Here is a 23,522-nt window from a genome sequence, read left to right on the forward strand (position 1 = left end):
TGCGCTACATGCGCTTAACCCACTGCGCCACCGCCCGACCCCCTCTTTTTTTTTATTGTTGTTGTAGTCGTCGCTGTTGTACAGGACAAAGAGAAATGGAGAGAGGAGGAGAAGAGGAGAGAAAGATAGATACCTGCAGACCTGCTTCACTGCCTGTGATGCGACCCCCCCTGCAGGTGGGGAGCTGTGGGCTTGAACCGAGATCCCTAGGCTGGTCCTTGAGCTTTGCGCCACATGCACTTAACCCGCTGCACTACAGCCCCACTCCCCAAAAATAGACACTTGCAGACCTGTTTCACCACCTGTGAAGCGAATCCTTGCAGGTAGGGAGCCGGGGCTCGAACCAGAATCCTTATGCCAGTCCTTGCGCTTTGCACCACATGTGCTTAACCCGCTGTGCTACCGCCTGACTCCCCATTGGAGGATTTTAATACAATATTGGGAAATAGGGCCTATCCAGTATACTTAAGACTAAATATGGGGCTGGGAAGTAGCGCAGCGGGTTAAGTGCACATGCACAGAGACCTGTATAAGGATCCAAGGTGCAAAGCACAGAGACCTGTATAAGGATCCCGGTTCAAGCCCCTGGCTCCCCACCTGGAAGGGGGTTGCTTCACAAGCAGTGAAGCAGGTCTGCAGGTGTCTATCTCTCTCTCTTCCTATCTTCCCCTCCTCTCAATTTCTATCTGTCCTACCCAACAACAGCAATAGCAATAACAACAACAACAATAACAGAACAAGGGCAACAAAAAGGAAAAAAATAGCCTCCAGGAGTAGTGGATTTGTAGTGCAGGCATCAAGCCCCAGTGATAACCCTGGAGACCAAAAAAAAAAAAAAAAAGACTAATTATATCTACTGCTTAGTTTGGCCTGTTTAGGTCATGTAAGTTTGAAAAATCAGAGCCCAAGTAGAATTCTTAGCGTTTTTTCTAACAATTATTAGTAAACTAGAGGCCTTGCAGGTGTCAAGTAATGCCTGACTTCCAAGCTCTGCCTAATAATGTTTTGCTGTAAAATTCTTTAGCCAAATCTGATTTTCTGAGCTGTAGTCAAGACAATATCATTTATGCAGATAATGTTTCTTTTCTTCCTACTGGTGTCCATTAAAAAATTCAATATGGGAGTTGGGAGATGACTCAACTAGGTTTTATAAAGCACACTTCACTACTTCAAAGCACCCAGGTTTTAGGACTCAGCTACCAAGAAGCACCACACAAAAAGGAAACCTCAAAGTACTGATGCAGTGTTGTGGTGTCCTCCTCCTTCTCTATATCTCTCTCCTCTTTTCTTTCTTTAAAAATTTTTTATTATATTCATTTATTGGATAGAGACAGCCATAAACCAAGAGGAAGGGGAGATAGGGAAAGAGAGACAGACACCTGCAGCCCTGCTACACTACTTGCAAAGCTTTCCTCCTGCAGGTAGGGACTGGGGCCTCAAACCTGGGTCCTTGGTGCATTGTAACATGTCCAATCAACCAGGTGTGCCACTATCTTTCCCCCACTTTTCATTTTCTTTCTTTTTTTTAAAAAAAGATTTTTGTATTTTCCCTTTTGTTGCCACTGTTGCTTGTTATTGTAGTTATTAATGTCGTTGTTGTTAGATAGGACAGAGAGAAATGGAGAAAGGAGGGGAAGACAGAGGGGGGAGAGAAAGACACCTGCAGATCTCTTTCACTGCCTGTGAAGCGACGCCCCTGCAGGTGGGGAGCCGGGGCTCGAACCAGGTTCCTTATGCCGGTGCTTGTGCTTCGAGCCTCATGCACTTAACCTGCTGTGCTACTGCCCAACTACGCCCTTTTCATTTTCTACTTGAAGAAAAAAGGGAAAAAGTCAGCTGGAAGAGGTAAAATCATACAGTCATGAAGTCCCCAAGAAGAATCAGCAGCAAGGGAAAAAAAAAAAAAAAAAAAGAACTTCAACATGAATCCCCAAACTGGTCATATAACCAGTACTGGTTTAAAGACTGATGCCATCAGATTATATATATATATATTATACAAAATTTCTAATCCAGGCTTCAGTAAACTTTGTATTAATGCTTAATTAAAAGTAAACTTTGTATTAATGATTCTCTAACTATAAGGTCTATCACCCCAACTATATTTCAGCAATTTTCCCAACTATATTAAAAACTCTCCTGACAGTTCACTGATGTTTCATCTTTCCAGAATCCATTTAAAGGGGCTAGATGGTGACACACCAATTCAGTGCACATGTGACTATGCAAAAGTTCAAGCCTCCAGTCCCCACCTGGAGGGGGAAAGCTTTACAAGCAGTGAAGCAGTACTGCAGATATTTCTCTTTTTCTGTATCTCCTCTTCCTTTTCACTTTCTCTCTGTGCCTATCCCATAAATAAATAAATATTAAAAATAATAAAAAGAATTCATCTATATATGTGGTGTTGATAAAAGTTTACTGCCTAAGAGTCAAATTCAAAATATTTGTAGTGAAGTCAGTCTCAGACAAAACATGATAGGCATATTTGATAAATCCAAGAATAGGTACTATGAATTTATTTTAGCTTTCTAGAAAAGAATACAATCTCAGAAGATATATTAATTACTATTGATTTCATAGTGCATAAGGAGTTACTGATTGGGAGTCGGGCTGTAGCACAGCGGGTTAAGCACAGGTGGTGTGAAGTGCAAGGACAGGATTAAGGATCCCGGTACTAGACCTGCAGGGGAGTAGCTTCACAGGTGGTGAAGCAGATCTGCAGGTGCCTATCTTACTCTCCCCCTTTCTCTTCTCTTCCCTTCCTCTCCATTACTCTCTGTCCTATCCAACAACAACATCAATAACAACAACAATAAAACAAGGGCAACAAAAGGGAATAAATAAAATTAAAAAAATAAAAAATAAGTTACTGACTAAAAGAATAGCATAATCTGATTGTTAATCTAAGATCTATAACCTACAATAACTGAATAGTCTATTCTCTCAAGGAATTTTCAGCTTAGCTGGAGAAATAATATATCCATATTAGAATTTTTACTGATATAATGCAGTTACATTTTATCTATTTATATTGCATAACAAAGATATAACTAACTGTAGTTGAGTGAGCAGCTTTTCCAGTAGATTTGCAAGCCCGAGGTTCTTGTTTCAGATCCAAATACCATATGTAAAAGAGTTGTGTCCATGTTTGTCTTTCTCTGCCGTTCTGTCTTTGTGGGGGAATTCTATCTAATATAAATAAAATCAAATCTTTAAAAGATACAAATAATAAAAGCAAAATTAAAAAAAGAAATCCTTCCTCTTTAAAAATTGTGTCAACAATTTCAAGGCTGCAGGAATAGTGAATGTAAACTATATTTAAGTTATTGTCACTATACCTGGTAAAAAAAGATATAGCAACCATACTTTATTTTTATTATGTTTATAAAGTACAGTAATGTTTATATTTAAACTATTTGAATAATACTGCTAGTAATTTTTAGTATACTTTCCAGATTTTAAAACTACTGTGTCCAACATTTTTTAAAGGTGGTGCTGAAGATAAAAAAAAAAATTCCAGGCAGTTAAACAAGTGGGAATGTAATTTATATGTGGCTAAATGCAACTAAGGAAGTCAAACAATACTAGAACATGCTGTGCTATTAACTTATTTACCTCTGCAAATATAATGGAAACATGCTGAGAAAAAAAAAAAAAAAGCAACACCAAAGCAAAAATGTTACAAAAATTGTCCTTATCAATTTAGGACATTTTCTAGTCACCCTCTGTCCTCATCTACCTCTCAACACACAGATTTTACATTTATTACCTTTGGAAATAGCATCTTGAATTATTTAAAGTTTGGCTTAATTCTAGTTATCTTTCAGATAATATTCCTCCCATAATATGAAGTCACTCAATCTTCTATAGGGTACTATACGAAAGAAGACAAATTAAAAGTCAAAATGAATAGAATAAGAATATAAACCAGAATCCCCACCTGTGGGAGGGGATCTTCATAAGTGTTGAAATAATGCTGCTGGTGTTTCTCCCCCCCCCACCACTCAATTTTTCTTTCTTTAAAAAGAAAAAGAATATAAATCAGAGCTACGAGTATCCATTAGGAGAGCTAAGTCCCATTAATGATTTATGGTCTTTCAGTTAATATACACTTTTTTGTTGGTGGTGTTATCTCCAGGTTGATTTTTTTCAGATAGACAGAAGAGGAAAAGAAACTACAGCACCAAAGATTTTTCCAATGGAATGATGGTCAGTACATTCCTGATGAAGCAGCACCCCATCCAAGTGAATTATTTTTCCAGCCCAACATACATTAAATTCCTTTTTGTTCTCTTAATGCTTTATTGAATGGGGGTTAATGGCTTACAGTACAGTTGTTGGCACATGGACATAGTTTCTCATCTCACCATGATAAGTGTCTGTAATACCCAACTTAGGTCTATCTTCATCATCATGCATCAAGAACCCAAAGCATCCCCCAACCCCCTCCTCCTCCCGAGTCCTTTGCTTTGATGCAATATACCAAATATTAAATTATGAATTACAGACAATTTGCTAAAAGCTAGTGACAAAAAAGTTATTAGAATAATCTGAAAACATTTCAAAAATAGGGGAAAGAAATACATAAAAGGATAAAAACAGTAGAATTCTGAAAAAATTCGTGGGTAATCACAAGTCACATTAAAACTATTTCTCTAATTAGGGTCATAAAAGTTTAGGCCTCTATCAAGAATTTCAGAAGATGAGGTATATATGTATATTTAAGCAATAAGTGTTGTAGTCTAAATATTTATACTTCCTCTACCTTCAAATTCATATGTTGAAGTTCTAATCCCTAAAGAGATGGCATTAGGAAGTGAGGCCTTTGGGAAATATTACATGAAATGAGATAAATGCCCTTATAAAAGACCCTGAGAGAGCTGTCTTGCCCGCTTCACCAATTGAGACAGACAATGAGAAGTCTGTGATTGAAAAGAGAGCCCTCATCAGACTATGCTAACGCAATGATCTCAGACTTCCAGCTTCCTGAACTGTGAGAAACTAATTTATACTGCATATAAGCTGTCCTGTCTACGCTTCTTTATTACAGCAGCCAAATGGTTTGACTATAAGTTTTCAGTAAATATACACTTGCTTTAAAAAAAAAGCAATGTTCTTTCTTTTCAATACAAACCTAGAGCTTGTGACATATCATCATTTTTCACCAAATTGCTATGATCAAAACACTACGGTACTCAAAAACAGTTTTGAGATATATGGGGTCCTCCCTCCCCTCTTTCTTTCCTTTTCTTTATTTCTTTTTATTGCCACCAGAACTAGCTATTGCTTAGTGTTGAAACAACGCAAATCCACTGTTTCCACCAGCTACTTATTTCCTCCCTCCCTCCCTTCTTTCCTTCCTTATTTCCTTTCTTCCTTCCTTCCTTCCTTTCTTCCTTCCATCCTTCCTTCCCTCTCCCCCCTTTCTGTTTTGACAGATCAGATGGAAATTGAGAGGGGTGGTGAAGATAGAAAGAGAGACATTTGCAGGCTTGCTTCATTGTTCATAGGTGTACCTCCTGCAAGTGGGGAGCGAGGCTCAACTCCAGTCCTTGTGCATGGTAACCTGTGAGCTTACCCAGGTGTAAGCTCACCACCCAGCACTCGAGGCTTTTATTTTTATTGTTTTTACAATTTTATCTTCTTTTCTTACCTTTCTTTTATCTGACAGGACAGAGAGAAATTGAGGGGAGAGAGAGAATGACATCTGTAGCATTACTTCACAGCTAGAGAGTCCTACACCCCCAGATGTAGGAACCAGGGGCTTGAACCCAGATTCTTGTGCATGGTAATGTGTACTCTCAACCAGGTACATGACTGCCTTGCTAGGTTTTTTTAATTCTTACTTATGATACCAATGCCTCATTGAAAATTAATTCTAACCAAAATATATCTACAAAAAAAAAATCATCTCTGTTAGACTGAACACACACAAAAAAACACACATTGAGCTGTTGGAAAAGTTATGAATTTCTTTTTTTATTGGGAGGTTAATGGTTTATAGTACAATTGTTGGCAGTTGGGTACAAGTTCTCATCTCACCAAGATAGATGTCTGCAAAATATTGTCAGACCCAAATTGAGTACATTATCATGTATCAGGACCTGAAAGCTCCCTCCCCCTTCCCCCTCTCACTATACTCCTTCCCCAGAGTCCTTTGGTTTAGTGCCATACCAAATTTCACTAGTCCAAATTTTACTTTACTTTTCTCTTTTCAATTCTTGTTTCTTAAGTTCTGTCCATGGAAATAATTCCATATTCATCCTTCTGTTTTCTGGCTTATCTCACTTAATATGATTCTTTCAAGCTCCATTCAAGATGAGGTGGAGAAGGTGAATTCATCATTCTTAATAGCTTAGTGGTGTTCCATTGTGTATATATATCACAACTTTCTTAGCCACTCACCTGTTGTTGGACACTTAGGTTGCATTCAAGTTTAGGCTATTACAAATTGTGCTGTTATGAACACAGGTATACACAGATCTTTTTGGATAGGTGTGCTTTAATTTTTAGACTATATCCCCAGGAGAGGAATTGCCAGATCATGGGGCAGATCTACTTCCAGCCTTCTTTTTTTTTTTTTTTATTAATATTTATTTCCTTGTGTTGCCCTTGTTTGTTTTTTATTGTTGTAGTTATTATTGTGGTTGTTACTGATGTCATCATTGTTGGACAGAACAGAGAGAAATGGAGAGAGGAGGGGATGACAGAGAGAGGGAGAGAAAGACAAACACCTGAAGACCTGCTTCACTGCCTGTGAAGTGACTCCCTGCAGGTGGGGAGCCAGGGGCTTGAACCGGGATTCTTATGTCCATCCTTGAGCTTTGCGCCACGTGCGCTTAACCCTCTGCACTACTGCCCTACTCCCCACTTCCAGCCTTCTTAAGAGTTCTCCAGACTGCTCTCCATAGGAGCTGGACCAATTTACATTACCACCAGCAGTGTAAAAATGTTCCTTTACCTTTGCAATCTCTCCAACATTTGTTATGACCTTTCTGATGTATGACATTCTCACAGGAGTGAAGTGGTATCTTTACTCTGAAGATCTGGTACTGTGATGCAACCTATCTTTTTTCTTTTCTCAAGATTGATTTGGAGATTCTAGGTATTTTCTGATTCCAGATAAACTTTTGTAGCTTTTGTTCTATTCTCTTAAAGAAATTTGGTGGGATCTTGAGGGGGACTGCACTATATCTGTATAGAGCTCTTGGTAGACTAGTCATTATAATGTTAATACTTCCTATTCATGAACATGGGCATCATTCCATTTCTTTGTATCTTTTTCTGTTGTATTGAATAGTGACTCAATTTTTCAGTATACCAGTCTTTCACCTCTTTTGTTTGGTTTACTCCTAGATATCTGATTGCTTTTGCTGCTATAGTAAATGGAACTTATTTCTGAATTTCTTCTTCTTCTGACTTAGTGTTTGCATAGAGAATGCTAGTGACCTTTATATATATTAATTTTGTAACCTACTATCTTACTATATTGATTAATAATTTCCAGGGACATTCTTCTGGATTCTTTTAGATTTTCAATGTTTAGTATCATATTATCCACAAATAGTGACAATTTGATTTCTTCTATTGCAACCTATATCCTTTTAATTCCTTTTTCTCACCTGATATCTATGGCTAGGACTTCTTCCAAAACTAAGTTGAACAGTAACGGTGACAGTGGGCAACCTAGTCTAGTACCTGGTCTAAGTGGAAATGCTTTCAGTCTCTCACAGTGTATAATGCTGGCTGTAGGTTTGCTGTATAAAGATTCAACTAGATTTAGGTAATTTCCATGTATTCCAATTTTCTATAGAGTTTTGATCATGAAGTTATGTTGGATCTGTCAAAAGTATTCTTTACATCTACTAAAATAATCATGTGGTTTTTGGGGTTTTTTTGTTAGTATGATGGGTCATATTTATTAATTAATGTATATTGAGCCAACCTTGCATCCCTAGGACAAATCACACTTGCTCATAATATACAAACTTTTTAATATACCTAATCTAATATACCTATTTTAATATACCTATATTTTAATATACCTATATTTTAATATATATACCTATATATTTTAATATATAGGTATATATTAATTATATATTTATTATTTAATATATATTTAATACATAAATATATATATATTTTAATATATACCTATATTTTAATATACCTATATTTTATTTTAATATACCTATATCTAATTGGCTAGAATTTTGTTCAGTATCTTACTGTCTGTGTTCATCAGAGGCATTGGTCTGTAGTTTTTGTTGTTGTTGTTGTTTTCTTTTGTATTTCTGTCTGCTTTTGGTATCTGGGTAATGTTGCCTTTATAAAAGGTGGTAGGGAGTATTCCTGTGTTCTCAACTGTTTGGAAGAATGTGAAAAGTAGGGGTATTGGCTTTTCCTTAAAGGTTTAATAGAATTCAATTGTAAAAATCATCTGGGCCTGGACTTCTATTGCTGGAAAGGCTGTTGATGACTATAACTGAGTCTTTCATGTTTTCTAGTTCCTTCTTGGTACCATTTTTGAAGGTAAAATGCTTCTAAGAACTTTTCCTTCTCTTCCAAGTTCTCTAGCTTGGTGGTATTTAGTTGTTCACTGAAACCTTGCATGAGATTTATAATTTGCAGTGTCTGTTGTGATACCCCCCTTTTCATTTACAATCCTATTTATTTGAGTCATCTACATTTTTCTTATAATTTGGCCAAGGTATTTTCAATTTTATTAACTATTTCAAAGAACCAGCACAGAGCTTCATCGATCTTTTGTATGGCTTTTATTATGATGTTATTTATTTCTATTCTAATTTTTATTATTTCTTGTCTGCTTGCTTTAGGTTTCCTTTACTATTCTTCTTCTAGCTCCTTGAGGTGTGCAGTCAGGTTGTTTATTTGAACTTTTTTCTTGTTTCCTAATGAGTGCCTATATGGCTATGAATTTCTCTCATAGTACTGCCTTAGTTATTTAGGTGTGTCTCAAAATATTCTGATAGGTCATATCTTCATTTTCATTAGTTTCTTGGGACATTTTAATTTCTTCCTTAATCTCCAGTAGTGGATAAGCAATATACTACTAAATTTCCATATATTGGGACTTTTTAAATTTTTCTTATTTGTTGTTGAATGTTACTTTAATTCCACTGTGGTCTGAGAAGATGCTTGGTATGATTTCAATGTTCTTTAATTTACTGACACTTCTTTGTAGCCTAATATATGGTCTATCCTTGAGAATGTTCCATGTAGACTTGGATAGAATTTGTACTCCATTGTCTTGGGATGAAAGGTTCTGAAGATGTCCAATATATTTATTCATTTAACTCACTTCTAACCAAAACTTATTTACAAAGAAAAAACTGGATGATCTCACTCAGAAGTGGAGCTCAAAAAACAAAGAAGGCAAATATACAGTGGAATTTAGACTGGTTATGGTCTATTATAAGAGATTTAAGATCTCTAAAGCAGGGAGCAAGTGGAGCTGAAAGGAGGATCAACAGTAAACCAATGATCTATGATAGAGGAAGAAGTCAGGTGGTGATGAATGTAGCTGACAACACTTACTATACAAAGATAAGAAACAAAGTTGGAAGAAGGAAAAAAATCCAGAAATCAACTTCTTTACTATAGCAAGAAAAACAATAAAGTATCCAGGAATAAACCTAGCCAAAGAATTGAAAGACTTGGATACTGAAAATTACAAGTCACTATTCAAGGTAATAGAAAGACACAAAGAAGTGGAAAGATATACCATGTTCATGGGTTAGAAGAATTAACATCATTTAAATGAATATACTACCCAGAGCCATATACAAATTTAATGTAGTCCTCATCAAGATCTCAACCAAATTTTTTTAGGAGAATAGAACAAAAGCTACAAATGTTTATCTGAAACCAGCAAAGACTTAGAATTGCCAAAATAATCTTGAGAAGAAAGAACTGGAGGTATCACACTCACAGATCTCAAATTGTATGATAGTACCATTGTAATCAAACTGATAGGTACTGTAATATAGATATACTGGCCAGTGGAATAGAATTGAGAACCCAGAAGTAAACCCCCACACCTATGGACATCTAATCGTTGACAGAGGTGCCCAAACAAATCTCTTCAATGGATGATGTTGGAAAAATTTGGTTGAAATGTGCATAATAATGAAATTAAACCACTATTTTTCACCAAACACAAAAGTAAATTCCAAATGGATCAAGGACTTGGGTGTTAGACTAGAAACTATCAAATACTTAAAGGAATATACTGGCCAAACTCTCTCCCAAATAAATTTTAAAGACATGTTCAATGATACAAAACCAATTACAAAGAAGACTAAGGCAAGAATAAACCAATAGGACTACATCAAATTAAAAAGCTTCTGCACAGCAAAAGAAACCACCACCCAAACAAAAAGACCCCCTCACAGAACAGGAGAAGATCTATACATGCCATACATCAGACAAAAGGCTAATAACCAAAATATATAAGGAGCTCGCCAAACTCAGCAACAACAAAACAAATGATCCCATACAAAAATGGGGAAAGGACATGAACAAAATGTTCACCGTAGAAGAGATCTGATCTTCACATGCCATACATCTGACAAGAGTCTAATTACCAAAATATACAAAGAGCTCAGCAAACTTAGCAACAAAAAAACAAATGACCCCATCCAAAAATGAGCAGAGGATATGAACATAACATTCACTACAGAAGAGATCCAAAAGGCTAACAAACACATGAAAAATTGCTGCAGGTCACTGATTGTCAGCAAAATGCAAATAAAGACAACACTGAGATACGACCTCACTCCTGTGAGAATGGCATACATTAAAAAGGACAGCAGCAACAAATGCTGAAGAGGCTATGAGGACAGAGGAACCCTTCTGAACTGTTAGTGGGAATGTAAATTGGTACAGCCTCTATGGAGAGCAGTCTGGAGAGCTCTCACAAGGCTAGACATGGACCTTCTATATGACCTAGTAATTCCTCTCTTACAGATATACCCCAAGGACTCCATAATAACCAACCAAAAATATATGTGTACTCCTATGTTCATAGCAGCACAATTTGTAATAGCTAAAACCTGAAAGCAACCCTGGTGCCCAACAACAGATGAGTGGCTGAGAAAGCTGTGGTATATATGCACAATGGAATACTATGCAGCTATTAAGAACAATGAACCCACCATCTCTGACCCATCTTGGATGGAGCTAGAAGGAATTATGTTAAGTGAGCTAAGTCAGAAAGATAAAGATGATCCCACTCATCAACAGAAGTTGAGAAAGAATAACAGAAAGGGAAACTAAAAGCAGGATCTGACTAAATTTGTAGTAGGGCACCAAAATAAAAAATCTGGGTTGAAGGTAAGGGTGGAAGTTTAGCTTCATAGGGCAGGGTGGGGTGGGGGTAAGGGGGAATGGGATGGGACACAATCTTTTAGTGGTGGGAATGTTTATGTACACTCCTATTAATTTGTAGTCATATAAATCACTATTTAAATAATATGAGAGGGGAAAACTGATTGAATGTCTCAAACTTTTTAAAGCACAGACTGAGTCTTTTTAATACATAGGCTGAGTCTTTGATATATTCACTCTCTTAAAAGCTTAGTCCAGGGAGAACAGAAGCAACCGGTGGCATAGCTATATACAAATAATGTCAAAAGACATAAAATATGGTGATGGTGTGTATGATACAGCAAATCCTAACACAGGGATTTTTCAAAGTTAGCCCAATTGCCCAATAACGTGGTTATAGCAATAACTATCTATTGTCATCTTAAACCCTAAGACAGCAGGAACCTCCCACTTCTTCTATAGAGCCTATATTTCCCCCAGTCCTGGAAGCTCTAGGGTGAGGCTCACTTTCTTGCATGCTTCTCTCAATTCATACCAAATGATATTGCATCCGCCAGTCCCAACCTAATCAATGCAACGAGTACCATCTCTGCATGCTTCACTTCAGACTGTGTGCAGAGACTTCAGGCATGGAATGCCTACCCTTAACCCTCATTACTCAGGTGAGACATTTCCTTTCATGGTATTCTCTAATTCCATTCCAGGAAGTCCACTTCCTAACAAAGTCCCAAAACCTAGATATAGACCAGGTTCTGCAAGATAGAGCATATGTTCACATGTATCCATAAATTAGGGCAAAATACATACCTGAAAGCAAAAATACACAATAGTCTGTAGTGAGCCAGCATCAAGTTCATAATGAAATAGTGTCTACTTAAGACTTAGATATCCTTCTCACCTACTTCCTATTATAGTTCTCTTACTCCAAAGCTAAACTTATCAAAGCAAGGACTGCAAAAGCTGAATAAGGGCAAGAGACTGGCATACTTTAATAATGACTCTGCAGTCACTATCAGGCCACCCCATCAGCTGGGGCCCTTATCGGGGAGTCCTGAGATTCCCAAACAGACTTCAAATAAATCCCTCTCTCCATTGTTACCTGTCATCTCTATCAGAAACAACACAATAGACTCCTTTTGTGGGCCCCCATAGGACCTTGTCCTCAACTTCGATCAACAATGGTAGAGAATGTTCCATCCTCCGAAGGGAGGATGGACAACATACTCTATGCTACACCTGAGGAAGATGGGTCGATATTGGGGCAGCATGGAATGTTCCTACTTATGACCACAGAATGTGAGCTCAGATCTAGAGGGATGCAGAGGTCACACAGGCACCTAAGCTAATTATGGGCCCCAAATCACATCAAATCAATGGGGTTTATAGTCAACAATATTTATATACCTTTCCCATATTAGGGAGCTACTCTCATCCCTGATCCAGCTTTCTGTTCCTTTTCCAGCCATGACATCATCTCCCCAGACAATAACTTGGAACCACTGGCATATCAGATTTCAGCCACAGTGGTAAAAAGAAAAAGGGAAAGACAAAACAAAACAAACAAACAAACAAAACCCTAGTATAGCCACAGGCCCTTTGGAATTTAACTAAAATATGCCTACTAGCTATCTACAAAATGGAGGACCCCCCCCCCCACCTCTTCATCTGCACTATTCCAGCTCTTAGGTCCATGATTGGTCAACAATTTGTTTGGCTTTGTATGTTAACTATCTTTTCAGCCACTAGGTTCTAGATGCTAGCATGATGCCAACCAGACTTCCCTGGACAGACAACCCCACCAATGTGTCTTGGAGCCCTGCTTCCCCAGAGCCCTTCCCCACTAGGGAAAGAGAAAGATAGGCTGGGAGTATGGATCGATCTGTCAACACCCAGATTCAGGCGGGAAGCAAAGAGAAAGATAGGCTGGGAGTATGGATTGACCTGTCAACGCCCAGGTTCAGGCGGAAAGCAATTACAAAAGCCAGATCTTCCACCTTCTGCATCCCATGATGACCTTGGGTCCATACTCCCAGACGGGGGAAAGCTATCAGGGGAGGGGATGGGATATGGAGATCTGGTGGTGGGAATTGTGCAAAGTTGTACCCCTATTATCCTATGGTTTTGTCAATGTTTGCTTTTTATAAATAAAATTTTTTTAAAAAAAGAAACAGAAGGATGAATATGGGATGATCTCACTCACAGGCAGAAGTTGAAACGCAAGATCAGAGGAGAAAACACTACACAGAACTTGGACTTGAGTTAGTGTACTGCACTAAAGTAAAAGACTCTGGGGTGGGTGGGGGAAGGTTCAGGTCCTGGAACATAATGGCAGAGGACCTAATGGGGGTTGTATTGTTATGGGGAAAACTGGGAAATGTCATGCATGTACAACCCATTGTATTTACTGTTGACTATAAACTATTAATCTCCCAATAAATAAATAAGAAACTGTACACATGTGACAAGTGTCTTGATTATTTCTCCCAATTAATATTAAAAACATCAAGTTGTATTCCACTAGGTCAAAACAAAGAACAAAACAAGCAAAACCTTCTGCTGTAGGAAAATGCTTACACTTTTTAAAAAATATATACTCTTTTTAAAAAACATTTTTTAAATCTTTATTTATTGGATAGAGACAGCCCAAAATTGAGGGGAAGGGGGAGACGGAGAAGGAGACAGAGAGACACCTGCAGCCCTGCTTCACCATAGGTGAAGCTTTCCCCCTGCAGGTGGGGACCAGGGGCTTGAACCCGGGTCCTTGTGCACTGTAACATGTGCACTCAGCCAGGTGCGCCACCACCTGGCCCCCGGAAAATGCTTACACTTAGTATCTCAGTGGCATGAACGAGCAGTCAAGTTTAAGTGAGAGCAGGCATGCAAAGCTTCTTAAGAGTATACAGCAAGAGAATTTATTTTAAGGTAGGTATGTCATTTGATGTGGACACTAGCATATCATTCATTAAATACTCCAGCTAACAAAATAACAATCACAACATACATACAAGCAAACACAAAGAACTCAAAGATAACAGAGACTAAGCATTTCTAAGAAGTTTGCACATGGGGCTGGGTAGTGGTACACCTTGTTGAGCAAGTTACAATGCACAAGGACCTGGGTTTGAGCACTCAGTCCCCACTTGCAGGAGGAAAGTTTTGCAAGTAGTGAAGCAGGCTGTAGGTGTCTCTCTTTCCCTCTCCCCATTTCCCTCTACCCTCTTGATTTCTAGCTGTCTCCATCCAATAATTAAAGATAATAAAATAAAATAAAGAATATTGTGTAATTATTGTCAAAGTAATTAGAAACAATATAAATGCCAGTTTCTGTCATTGAAATAAAAATATCTACAAGAATTGGAGGGAGTAGCTTAAAAAAGAGAAAATCAGATGAGATCGGGCATGTTCAGGGTGGTATGGCCATAGCTGAGGAAGTTTTTGGTTAAGGTTTTTTTTTTCCCCCTTGTTTATCACTGTTGTTGTTGTTATTATTGTTGTTATTGCTGCTGTTGTTGTTGGATAGGATAGAGGAGGGGAAGACAGAGAAGGGAGAGAAAGATATAGACACCTGCAGACCTGCTTCACTGCTTGTGAAGTGACCCCCCTGCAGGTGGGGAGCCGGGGGTTCTAACCAGGATCCTTAGTTGGTCCTTGTGTTTCGTGCCATGTGCGCTTAAGCCCCTGTGCTACCCACCCACCCCTTGGTTAAGAGGTTTTTAACAGCCATTTCTGTGAACAGTGGAAATTATTCAGGATTTGAGGTAAAGCCAATGATGGGTGCCAAAGTACTCATTGAATTTGTGAAAATCACAAAGTGTTGAACAGAAGAGAGAAGTGAAGGGGTACATTCTAAAATTTTAGAGTAATTTATTTGCTGAAATGAAGTCTATAAATAATGCTTGGTTTCTACTCCAAGATTGATAGTAAAATTTTTGATAAATATTTATTGACTTAGTACAAAGAGAATCAGACTACTTATAATCTGAGTAGTTTAGAACAAGAATATATAGGCTATCTATGAAAAGTAGAGTATGTTCACATAATTATGTGCTTAACAAACATGACCTAGGAGAAGGTAATCAACACATTTCTTTCCTTCCCCTTTAAGACAAGTCTCTAATGACAAAGGACTCACCGCCACATTGACTCAAAAAGAGTAAATCAGTCCCCTTTACACTGTAATAAGAAGAGTTTCATTAATTCATGACTAACCTGCCTTAATTAAACTGTTAAAAATCTGTTGTTAGCATCAGGACACATAATATTCAGAGAGCTGAATAATATATATGTACTATAAAGGCTTAAGAAAAAGATACCTTATTAGTAGAATTGTTTTCCCCCGAGATGTGAGCATATTTTCAACTTTGCAAACATAAGATAAACTTTTAACTAAATGCTAATACAACTTACCTGTAATTTTTGCCGCCTTTTCCTCTTGGTTCACTCTGTTCTCATCATCATCTTCATTATCTTCCTCAAAGTCATCTAAATTGCCAATGTCAGCTTGCTTCATACTCATCAAACTAGCCAAACTCTGCATGTCTTCATCCCTACGTCAATGATTTAAAATACAATGCACATTTTATTAAGTGATATCTTTAGAAGATATGCTGTCTTTTAAGTAGATGCATGACTGTTAAAATATTGACTAAAATGCAAATAATAATTACTTTTTAAATGGCATCTTTAATAAATATTTATTTATTTTTATTGGCTAGTGACAGAAATCAAGGGGAAGGAGTCATAGAAAGGGACAGAGAGTATGGCACCAAAGTAAGAAAGCAGAAGTATACTAGAGTTTGCAGTGAGTATCTCCCTAATACTTCCTCTCCACTTTTCCAAGCTTTGGGTCCATGATTGCTCAACAATTTGTTTGGCTTTGTATGTTAACTCTCTTTTCAGTCACCAGGTTCCAGGTGTCATCAGGATGCCGGCCAGACTTCCCTGGATTGAAGACACCACCAATGTGTCCTGGAGCTCGGCTTCCCCAGAGACCCATCCTACTAGGGAAAGAGAGAGGCAGACTGGGAGTATGGACCGACCAGTCAACGCCCATGTTCAGCGAGGAAGCAATTACAGAAGCCAGACCTTCTACCTTCTGCAACCCTCAATGACCCTGGGTCCATGCTCCCAGAGGGATAGAGAATGGGAAAGCTATCGGGGGAGGGGGTGGGATATGGAGATTGGGCGGTGGGAATTGTGTGGAGTTGTACCCCTCCTACCCTATGGTTTTGTTAATTAATCCTTTCTTAAATAAAAAAATAAAAAATAAAAAAAATTAAAAAAAAAAGAAAGGGACAGAGAGAGACTGCTTCACTACTTGTGAAGCTTTCACCCTGCAGGTGGGGACCTGGGGGCTTAAACTGGGGTCTTGAACTGGGATCCTTATGCTGGTCCTTGTGCACTTTGGGTCATATACACTTAACCCACTACACTACCGCCCGACCTCCTAGATTAAGAATTTTTATTGGAATTCCTTTTGACAGTTTGAAAATTTTAAAGTTCAGATGTCATCTGACTTACAAATTGTCCCGGTTTTTTTTTTTTTAATGAAACAAATTTTTGTTCCAGATGTCTTATCTTTCTCTCCCCCTCTGTCTTCCCCTCCTCTCTTGATTTCTCTGTCTTATCCAACTAAAAACAACAATAACAATGATAACAGTAACAACAACAACAATAACAAGGGCAACAAAATGGGAAAAACTGGCCTCCAGGAGCAGTGGATTCATAGTGCAGGGACCAAGCCCCAGTAATACTCCCTACCCCCCCTTTTTTTGCCTCCAGGGTTATCCTTGGAGCTTGGTGCCTGCACTACCAATCCACTGCTCCTAGAGGCCATTTTCTCCCATTTTTGTTGCCCTTGTTATTGTTGTTATTGCTGTTGTTGTTGGATAGAACAGAGAGAAATGGAGAGAGGAGGGGAAGACAGAGAGGGGGAGAGAAAGACACCCACAGACTTGCTTCATTGCTTGTGAGGCGACACACCACCTGAAGGTAGGGAGCCCGGGGCTCAAACCAGGATCCATGCAAGGGTCTTTATAGTTTGCAATATGTGCACTTAACCTGGTGTGCCACCACCTAACCCCTTAAATAAGACCTTCTATAATGAATTTCATATTACTGTCCATTTGTTGTAGTCAAAGAGACTATAAACAACAGCTCATTTAATTCAGCCTCTGAAACAAAGTGTGGTAAAAAATGCAGGTAGGTTGTTCTCAACCTATTGCCAGTCTGTTGAGTCAAAAGTTACTTAGCAATAGTATGTTTTGTTTTAGTTTTATCAGAGCTCAGCTCTAGCTATGGCAGTACCAGAAATTAACCTGCCACCTTTGTACTCAGCAATAGTATGTTTTGTTTTAGTTTTGATCAGAGCTCAGCTCTGGCTATGGCAGTACCAGAAATTAACCTGCCACCTCTGAACTTTAGGCATTAAAGTCTGTTGCATAGACCACTGAAATATCTCTTTGGTCCTACCTAGAGAACTTTAAAACACACTCTGAAGTACCTTAGTTGACAAAAGAAACTTACGTAGCCTTTCCTTCCCGAAGAAAAATGCAAGATAATGAAAACTGGAGAGTGGCAGATACAACTTTTTTAGACAGTGGTTTGAATTTTAACTTGACATCAGTCTGAGTTGGCATAGGGCTTGCATACTGTTTCATGTTGATGCTGCTAGTAGCAAGAGCTTTCCTTCGACCAGAAGGGGATTCCTGTAAGACAAAAAATGATTTTAGCGTTAGGAGTTATTTATTCTATAGTCAATTTATTTTATGGTAAAGTATTTTAAAATGCTACTTTAATAATATGGTTAACTAATAATTGAGAAGTTCCTTCTCTAATAAATTCCTAAAACTAATCATGAAAAGCTGTGATGAAATTTAGTTATAGTTACTGTATCCTTAAGAAAAATAGATATAAAATTGGAAAGCCTGGTTTAAGAAGATTTAAGGGTAGACTAGGACAATTGTATAAATATCTCAGAAAAAGGAAAAATAAGGAATAGAAACCAGGAAGTTTCTAGGATTTGAAAGGGAGAACACATGATGAAATGCGGGGTGTGTGTGTGTCTGAAATACACCATAACAAGAGACTCTAGGGAGGGAAGGGTGTAAGGGGTTCTGTGGTCCTTGATGGAGCAGGGGAGGTAATAGTATATAGCAGATACCTGCTATGAAAAACTAGAAATCATATACATGTATAAACAAAGTCATTATAATTCATTATCCCCCTAATAAAAATCTTTAAAAGGGGGGGGGCTGGATCTAAAATAGGACTAAGTACCAACTAGAACTCAACTGTTTTTTTTCCTTTATTGTATTTTATAAATATAGTGACATTTTATAATAGCATTTCTCTTTTTTGAATGCTTTCTGTATACAAGTTCTGTGCTCTAACACCTCCCTGGTTATATCAATGCCTATATTTATTTAACAAAACTCCCAGTTTAGGTGGGATTCCACTCTGATTTTGTCTATATTACTTGAAATCTATACATCTTACTTTTCCCCCGGTATTTTTTGTTTTTATAAATCAGTGCATATTTTTCTCTCCTTTCCCTATGATTACATATTTAAAAACAGTCAGCTTCTCTTGATCCCATGCTTGTGGCAGATGCTAATAAATGACCCCAACAAATGTCTAAATTCTATCTCACACAGCTATTGCCAATTCATCAGTTATGGAACACAAAAATGTCATCTATTTATTATCAAAGTGTTTAACATTCCCTTAATAATATCTCATTTCAAAAGTATCCTTATAAAATAATAGGCTAGGAGAATAATATGGTAGAACTCAAAAAATGATATAAGCTGTGTATTAAACCTAGTGTCAGTTCTGGAGAGAGATAATGACAGATAAGATGCAATTCCTGTGGTCCAGGAGGTGGTACAGAGGTAAAGCTTTGGACTCTCAAGTATGAGGTTCCGAGTTCAATCCCCAGCAGCACATGTACCAGAGTGATGTCTGGTTCTTTCTCTCTCATGCTATGTTTCTCATAAATAAGTAAAATCTTTAAAAAAAAAAAAAAGATGCAATTCCTGGCTATGAATTATAAAAGCAGGGAGATTAGAGGGGGGAGGGGGTGAGAGGGCATTGGCGACCCAATGCACTATGGTAGAAGAGGTTATAAATTGGTGGTGGTATTTAGACACCTCTCATGGAGAGATAAGAAACTATACTCATGTGACGATAAAAAAATAAAATAATTTGCAAATGATACAATTCGGAGATCATATGCTAATCCTAGTATAAACTATAAATTATGTACCATCACCTCTTGGGTATATGGGTCCAGAAGCTTAGGCATTAAGTTTAGATCTCATTTCTAAGCTGCATGATCTAGAGAGAGTGAGTAACTTGAGCCTTGCTAGCATTTCCTATAGCATAATACTGAACAGGAAAACACTGAAACTCTGTAATGATTTTCTATCAAATTATTTAATTATCCAACTAAGTAGGAAAAACTACCATTAACCTTTGAGTTATTAATTAATCTTTGTCTTATGATGACAAACTCATGTAAAATAAGGCTAATTTAATTTAATCAAAACATTAAAGCAGCCTTTAAAGTAGGACATTCTTGCCATCAAAATAAGTAAAAGTATAACGTAGCATCCCTTAAGAATACCTTGTTTTAAAATGTGGTCTTATCTGTCAGATTATGCACTGTAATATTATACAGAACTATTAGTGCATGTAGATACCTTATGAATGAATTTCAAAATGCATCAAGTACTTGAGGAGTATTTAAACCCTCTCAGAAGAAATACTTAAGAATATGCAAATAACCCTCAACTGAATCAAGTTGAACAGATGTGACTATCCCAAACAATACAAGTATTCTTTCCCTGGCCGCTACTGTCAATCAAAGAATAAGATTAAGGTCCAAGGTTCTGACAATGTACAAAATGGAAAAGTGTGATCAGGGAGTATCAATTTATTACACTGATATGAACAATAATCTCTTATTGTACCTTTAGAATAGTTAACAACTTCAACATACAATACAGGATTTAAAGCCCCTGTTTTGAAAGCATGACATACAAACTGCCACATATTATTTTCAGGTTTTGTTAAACAAATCTGTTTCAAAAACTATGACACTGATCCCTAGTACCTTTAATTTTATAACCAAATAATCTATCAAAAGTAAGGTAACTTGGATATAATTTTTAAAGTTCAAATTAAAGAATTATCTCTACATAATCTAAAGCTATAAGTATAATTTTTAAAGTTCAATTTAAAGAATTATCTCTACATAATCTAAAGCTCCCATGATTAATAATCTCTTAATTTTATTTTTTAGATATATATGACTAAGTTTCTGACTCTGCACCTAGGTATATACATCTTTGTATATGAATTGAGCAATGTGTGGGGAATAGTTTCAAAATCCTTAAAGTATTGATAAAGTTCTTAAACTTTAGTGTCTACTAAAAAAAAAAAGCTACAGAAGCTTGTCAAAATTTTAGATGTCAGGGTCTCACCCTAGAGACTCTAAATTAGTAAGACAAGAGATGATTGAGAAAATCTGCTACATTTCTAAAAATAATCCCTCCCCATACTTAAACTGTCCTTCTCACAGATATATACTACTACCAGGTGATTCTGATTTTTAATGATATCCTTAGGAAATCTCACATTTCTGGTAGAAAAACTCAATGTTACTTACACACACACACACACACACACTATATATATATATTTCCATTTCTTTGAAATCCCATCTACTGAAGTATGAATCCAACATTCCTGTATTAGAATGCAGCACCAGTACTTAGTCAATGGTTAATCTCAGGTACATTTCTTCACACAGCTGGGCCTCTTGTTTCACACTTTCAAACTGGCAAATCTTTTTAAAAGTTGAACATTACCATGTGTCAATAAGAATGTGAAAAAGCAAACTCTCTTACAAAGTTTTAACTGATAGAGGCACTTTGGAAAGCAATTTAACATTGTAAATTAGAGCACATATATACCTTACTGTACATCTATACTCTGGTGCACATGTGTAAATTTTTATCTAGTACATTATTTCTAGAATGGGAATTGCTGGTCACTATCTATATGTTAGACTTCACCAGAAAATGTCAAACTGTTTACCAAAGTGGTATATTAATTTATACTCTCTGAGTGTCTGTTGTTCTGTTTATCAATATTTGTCTTTTTCTTTAGTTTTTACTTTTCTCAATCTGAGAATATTAAATGTTACCTCATTGCATTCTTAATTTCATTTCTCTAATTACTAATGGTGCTAATTAACTTTCATAGCTGATTATGTATTCTTGCTTCTGTGAAATATTTTGTGTTCCTTCTGAGTTACTTATCTTTACTGTTGATTAATTTCATATGCATTCTGGTAGTAAATTTACTGTTACTTAATACTTGTTGCAAATATCTTCTTGCAGTTTGGGGCTTGTATTTCTCTCTCTATGCAATCTTTGGAATGAGCCCAATTTCTTAATTTTGCCATGAGGTTAATCTTTCATAGTGTGTGCTTCTGCACAATTACCTGAAAAAAATCTTCTCAATCTATATGTCACACTGCCTTCTAAACTTTAATATCTCTGTTTTTCATAATTTAGAGTATCTGATGCCTGGGACTAACTTTTGTGTATGTTTTCAGATAGGGATACAATTTCAATTTTTTTTTTTAAGTGAGAGGGAAAGGAAGGGAGAGTTAAGAGGGAGAGGCATCAAAGTACCACTCCCCCACCCATGGCATTCCAAAGTCTGTTGTTTTGATGCAAAATACCCAAACAGAGAGTCTTGCAGACAGGAAATGTAAGCACTCTACCTGTGAGCTGCCACCTGGATTGCTCAATTTCATTAAAAAATTATAAATAAGACCAGGGAGATAGTACAGTGGTATATACCAATTCAAAGAGATATGTGAACCCATTGTTCATGGCTTCATTCTTTTACAATAGCCAAAAGCTGTAAACAACCTAAATGCTCAATGACAGATGATCTGGAAAAGAAAATGTGAGACAGAGACACACAGACACACACACACACACAGACACAGACACACACACACACACACACACACACACACACACACACACACACAGTGGAATACTACCTGGTAATAAAATGACAAAATCCTGTCATCTGCAACAAAGTTAATGGAACTAGAGGGTATTATGCTTAGTGAAAAAAGTCAGATGGATAAATACAGACACCATACAATTTCACTCATATATAGTAAAAAAAAAAAAAAAGAAAAGAAAAAAATGAAAAAAAAAACCAAATGAATGGACTAATTAAAGAAAAATAAACCTTTAGACTATAAAAACCAAAGGATAGCTACCAGAAGAGAAGGGAAAAGCTGCTCTATTATAATCATCCAACTGGCAAAATGCAGTAAAACTTCAGATTAATGTAGTTCCAGTTAAACTCCAGATCTATTCCCTCCTCAACTTGAGTCCAGATCCCATAGACCCAATACCAGTTTGGGTACAACAAATGACACTCAATGATTTAACAACTGGGAGAAAGTCTAACCTTGTCAGATGAAAAAAGGACTACAAAAGCTGGATAAGAGAAAGAGACAAACCCAACTTTCTAGCCTTATTCTCATCTCTGACGCCATCTTCCCCGACAGTACTTTTAGTCCACCTACATGTTAGCTATTGGGCTCATGCAAAAATTACTGAAGTCATGGGCCCCTTGGAAGATATCTAAAATAGACTTCCTAGCTTCTTCCCACATTAAGACCCCTAATTTCATCTTCTCTATTCCTACCCTTGGATTCCTGTTTATTAAATAATATTGTATCACTTTTCAGCCACCAAGTTGCAGATATTACTATGCTATCCTGACTTCCCTGGGTAGGGAACCTTATCAGTGTGTCCTTAAGTCTCACCTTTCCAGAGCCCTACCCAACTAGGAAGAGACAGAAACAGGCTGGGGGGTATGGATCAACCTGCCAACATCCATATCCAGCAGAGAAGCAATTACAGAAGCCAGATCTTTCATGTTCTGCATCCCTTAAAGAATTTTGGTCCATACTCCCAGGGAGATAAAATATAGAGAAATTTCCAATGGAGAGTATGGGGCATAGAACTCTGGTGTTGGGAACTATATGGAATTGTACCTTTGTTATCTTACAATCAGGTTAATCACTTTTAAGTCACTAATAAAAAAAGTAAAAAAAAAAAAAATCTAAA

At 37.1% G+C, this 23,522-nt stretch overlaps 1 protein-coding gene across 7 annotated transcripts in view; it reads right to left on the reverse strand.

The window, feature by feature from the left end:
• Positions 1 to 23,522, reverse strand: part of EHBP1 (EH domain binding protein 1) — a 406,607-nt gene that overhangs the window by 211,751 nt on the left and 171,334 nt on the right. For all 7 annotated transcript variants that reach the window (XM_060187205.1, XM_060187206.1, XM_007539625.3 and 4 more), the window contains exons 6-7: positions 17,878 to 18,059; positions 15,760 to 15,899 (exon numbers count right to left, since the gene is read on the reverse strand). In XM_060187205.1, coding sequence (XP_060043188.1) covers positions 15,760 to 15,899; positions 17,878 to 18,059 — 322 coding nt within the window. The remainder of the gene's footprint in view (positions 1 to 15,759; positions 15,900 to 17,877; positions 18,060 to 23,522) is intronic.

This window comes from Erinaceus europaeus, chromosome 3 (assembly GCF_950295315.1).
Source record: "Erinaceus europaeus chromosome 3, mEriEur2.1, whole genome shotgun sequence".
NCBI lineage: Eukaryota > Metazoa > Chordata > Mammalia > Eulipotyphla > Erinaceidae > Erinaceus > Erinaceus europaeus.